General features: G+C 31.8%; 1 protein-coding gene across 1 annotated transcript in view; it reads left to right on the top strand.

Annotated features, from left to right (window-relative positions):
- Positions 1-3288, top strand: part of LOC109833911 — a 45182-nt gene extending 41894 nt beyond the window's left edge. The window contains exons 20-23 of the mRNA XM_020401772.1: positions 1-97; positions 181-420; positions 1206-1291; positions 2784-3288. The exon at positions 1-97 is cut by the window's left edge and continues 61 nt beyond it. Of these exons, the coding sequence (XP_020257361.1) occupies positions 1-97; positions 181-420; positions 1206-1291; positions 2784-2931 (571 nt within the window). The 3' untranslated portion in view covers positions 2932-3288. The remainder of the gene's footprint in view (positions 98-180; positions 421-1205; positions 1292-2783) is intronic.

Below are 4841 nucleotides of genomic sequence, written 5' to 3'. Positions count from 1 at the left end.
AATCACTGAGGAAACGGTGAAATCATTAGAATATAAAAGGGATTATCTCTTCCCATTTTCTCTTTTATTACAGAATACAAGGCCCTTCGGTCTTCAGGTAATGTTATTGCAGTGAGAGCTCTCTCTATTCTGGCAACTCGAGCTTTTCTTATACTAAAATTGGAAATCTTACTATTTCAGGACACACTGCAGCTGCTAATCTCTGTATTGATCTTGGGCGATTTTTCTATCACTCTTCTTTTATTGCTTCAATTTTATTGGATATCTCTGGGAGCTTTTCTTGCAGTCTTGCTAATTCTTCCCTTATCCTTATTGCTACCTTTTCCGGCTGGACTAAATGCTCTTTTCAGTCAGGGGCCAAGAAGATCTTCGCTTGCTCGAATTTATGCACTGTGGAATGTGACATCTATTTCGAACATCGTAAGAGTCAATGAATGATTTAGTATTCTCATTACCTGACATATATTTACATTGCTTTTTCATGCTAGAGTGAGTAACTTACAAGTTGTAGCTATACAAATTTGTTTTTCTTTCAGTATGTTGTATCCAAATTTACCCATAGGTAATCGTCAAGCTTTTCTAGGTTTGTCATTTATTAGAAAGCAAACTAGTGCAAGTCTAGCCTTGCTTCCAGTATTTTATTTCTTTCAAGAATGTTAATCATTTATATATACAGTTATTTCTTTAGCCTGCATCTACGATTTCTTTTGTCTCAGTTTGCAATTGTTGCACGAAGGCATTTCTTTTTCTCTTGGTTAACTTGTAACAATAACTTCTTGTTGTTGCTGCTTGGATAGATGTATTTAATGAATATGAGAATTTCTATAAAAAAAAGATCTAGTTAGGCTGTGTTGAGAAAGCTAGATTACTTCAACTTGAGAAAAAGTTAACATTCTGGAAAAAAATGGTTACTTTCTTCTTTTGTTTTTACTAATGTTCTTTCTCAGAGCTCTTGAGGACTCTTATCAATGTTCTTTCCCAGAAGTTCCCTTAGTATTCTTTTCTACTTGATAAATACCAAACCATGGTGTGATTTCCTGTTCACATTGGCATCTGCGTGGTCTTAGAACAGTAGTCATAGTTTGTTCTGGATGTTATTGTTTTCCTCACTGTAGATATCTCAATATTAGTCAGTATTGGCCAATACTTCTTTTGATATACAAATATGAATATATCTATATGCTTCATAACATTACTTCTTGCAGATTATGGCCTTTGTTTGTGGAACTGTGTACTATGGGTTTTTTTCAGCTGAAAATGATCCGAGACCGAATTCTTCAAGTTTGAGAAGGTGAGCCACTTCTCTACTTTTGTGTTGCTTGCGTTGTTTTAATTACTATTTTCTTGCTATAATATTGATTAAAAGCCTTAAGATTGTACTCTAATTGTAAATATCATGATTGGAAAACTTCCTGTGCAAACTAAATTATCTTTGTTGTTAGTTTTCATTTCTCCTTTCTTGTTTTCTCTCTTTACTCTTTATCCCAACTATCTTTAAGAATAGTGAAAATTAAAATTATAAAAAAATAATTGTTTAATATGTGCTGCAAGATTATGGTAGTCAAGCTAGGACTTCAGTAAATCATAAGTAGATTATTGGTTTCTCTCTTTAGTCTTCACCCCCGGTATCTTTAAGAAAAGTGAAAATTAAAATTATTAAAAGATAATTGTTTAATATGCGCGACAAGATTATGGTATTCAAGCTAGGACTCCAGTAAATCATAAGTAGATTAATTTCAAGAATGGATCAAATACTACATTGTTTGTGAATCTGTCAAAGAGGATATAAACATGAATTCACAAACCGCTAACTATATGTACATCGCATCGCTTTACTATACACTTCTTTTACTGTTTACAAAAAACGATCAGCAATTTTGTACCAGTTGACGTGGCTTTAGATTTGTTGACACACCTTCATTTTCTGGTACATAAAATGTACTGAGTTAAAAAACCAATGTGATTAATGCACTTCCAAAAATCTAAATGCCTTCAACAGCTAAAAGTGATTATAATTTTCCTGTTCACATACACATCTGAGGGGATATGACTTGTGCACATAAATGCCTTTCTGAGGTGGTTCTATCTCTTATCTCCATTTTTCAGGAGAAAAAAACAAAAACTTTTAGAGAATGGCCATACTAAACATATCTTGCCTTAATTATTCTAGGCTGAACCCAAAAATAAAATAGTACGCCTGATGATCAGTAAAGTTTGGTTGAATTTCCAGAGGTATAAATGAAAGATTGATGATCATCTAATTTGAGCAAATTAATAATCTTTTGATCTTTATGGTTGTCAAAACATGCAAAGATGGAAATATCTTATGCAAGAAATTTTCGTTAACATGGAAAGCTTAGTTTTCCATATAAAAATTATAATTTTGGCTTTGTGGCTAACTACAAAAAAAAAAAAAAAAGTGCAAGTCAATGTGATATTTCAGTATTAACAAACTTGAAGTATATACTGAACGGAAAATGCTAAGTGTAGTACAAGAGTTGTACAACTCTTGTACTATTAGACATAAAAAAGTGGAGCCTAAAGGAACTCATAATTTCTCTTTGCAGTTTACAAGAAAAGGTCCTACATTTTTGTGTGCAGTGGTACAAGAGTGGTATAACTCTTGTGTACATTTATCACTACTCATACTAAACTAAGCAAAAAAGCGCCTTTATAAAACTATGGAAAGGAATGCATTTTACTTAAAGATGAATGTGTTAACGGCGAAAATTTGCTTTAATATCTTTGTGTAAACATGAGGTAACTCTGCATTTTGTGGATAGGGAGGGTGATGGATGGTGGATTCTGCCAGTCATTCTTCTTCTTGTCAAGTCATTACAGGCCGGCTTCGTTAACTGGCATATTGCTAATCTGGAGATCCAAGACTTATCTTTGTTCAGTCGTGATCCAGATAAATTTTGGACCATGTAAATTCATTATGCAACATAAAATTGGAGTTTATCTTCTGGTTGTTTGCACGCTGCTAGTGTTCAAGGAGATTGATTTTGTGGTTTGAGATTCTTAATGGTAAATATATCATTTATTGTAATTTTTTGGGGGCGGTTTTGTCGTGCATGCAGTATTGATGGAGATCAACCTCTTGTATATGCTTTGTAAAGAGAGAATTATGTGGTCACTTCACCACTCAATTTTTTTTTTCTCTAAATTAGGAACAGTTTGTTTGCATCCCAATGTAATAGTCCATGGAGGTGTTGTGCGTTTTATTATGATTTGAATATATAGAAACAATTACAATTTGTAGTAACCCCACCCCCCAAAATTTCGTCATAGCCTATCAATTCATCTTTATTGATTGTAAGTAGTGGATGATGTTCTGTTTTGCACAGAGTTTTGGAAAGGACTTTTGTCGTTCTTCGTAGCCTATCAAAGGTCAGTTATTGTGATGGATACGATCCTATATTGGCTATTGGCTGCCGTAATCTTGGGCAAACACGCTGTCGCTACCAAACTAAATGACTCAAACCTTCTTTATTTCTAGGACCAATTTTGAAAATAGAACCTTTTAAATATTTATTTACAATTTTTGACCCAATCCTAACTCAATTAATATTTTCAACTTAATTTCATGAAACTAGGTCGAAATCGGTGAAAAAAACTTCACGGGATTGGCAATTCCGCAAAGTTTAAACATAGAAAACTTCATTGGATTGGCAACCCTATGAAGTATTAATTAGCAATTTCGGCCTAGTTTCATGAAACTAGATCGAAATTGCTAATTAAGTTAGGACGGGGTCGGAAATTGTAAATAAATATTTAAAAGGGTCGATTTTAAAAATTTGTCCTTATTTCAATATTAGATCTTCGAATCTTGGTATTTCTGGATAAGATCCTCAATTCTTTTAAATTGTTTCAAAAAGGACCTTATAAAGAATCCTCATTAACAAATCATCAACTTGGTGCTAAAAAATTAACTACTTTGTTAATAGTTTTTACATTCCAATTACAAATTAGCTTCTCAAAGTTGATGATTAATTGCTTTGAGGGTAATTTTTTCCAAAATTAATGATTTAAAGGTAGTTTTGGTAAACACTAAGATTTGAAAGGTATTTTTACAAATACTCATGATGTAAGGGGTATATATGAAAAAAATTATCTAAGCATGTTTAGGGATGGAAATGAACTGAATAAGAAACAAATAGTTCGTTAATTGTTCGAGTAGCTATTCGGTCATATTCGATTTGATAGTTCATTTAATACTAGACAAATAATATTTAGTATTCGAGTTCATTAACGAATAGAATTTAACTAGAAGTATATTCTATTTGTTTGCTTATCAAATATTTGTTTAAAATTTGATTGCTTATAATTTATATTATTACGAATATGATGTTATATTTCAACCCACTTACATTTCCTATTTAAGTTCTGTATACTAGAGAGCATTAAAGAATCTTAAATCAATTTTCTAAGCAAATATTTGAATTAAATATATATTCATAATAATTATAAGGAATACTTTTCATTTATAAATTTAAATACTATTTAAAAATTAAATTATTTAGCAAACTAAACATACTTTGATATTAGATATGTATTCATGAATATATGACAAATTATACAGAGTATTTGTATTCGAATTCGAGAAACTCCAAATGTAGATATTCGATTTTGGTTTTGAATTCGGTAATTTTAAACAAACACAAATACGAGTATCTTAGTATTCGATTCGATTTAATCGTTTACCATCCCTAAGCATGTTATGATTGTTAGTCATGTAGATCAAATTACAATAATCCTCCTCGATTCAATACCAAACTCTAATCTAACCGGGGAGGTTGATGGAGAAGAAGGAGGCTCCATGGATGAGAGAGGATGGAGGA

The sequence above is a fragment of the Asparagus officinalis genome, chromosome 3 (assembly GCF_001876935.1).
Source record: "Asparagus officinalis chromosome 3, Aspof.V1, whole genome shotgun sequence".
In the NCBI taxonomy this organism is placed as follows: Eukaryota; Viridiplantae; Streptophyta; class Magnoliopsida; order Asparagales; family Asparagaceae; genus Asparagus; species Asparagus officinalis.
The sequence above is the reverse complement of the archived record's forward strand: the minus strand, read 5'-3'. Positions and strand labels throughout refer to the sequence as shown.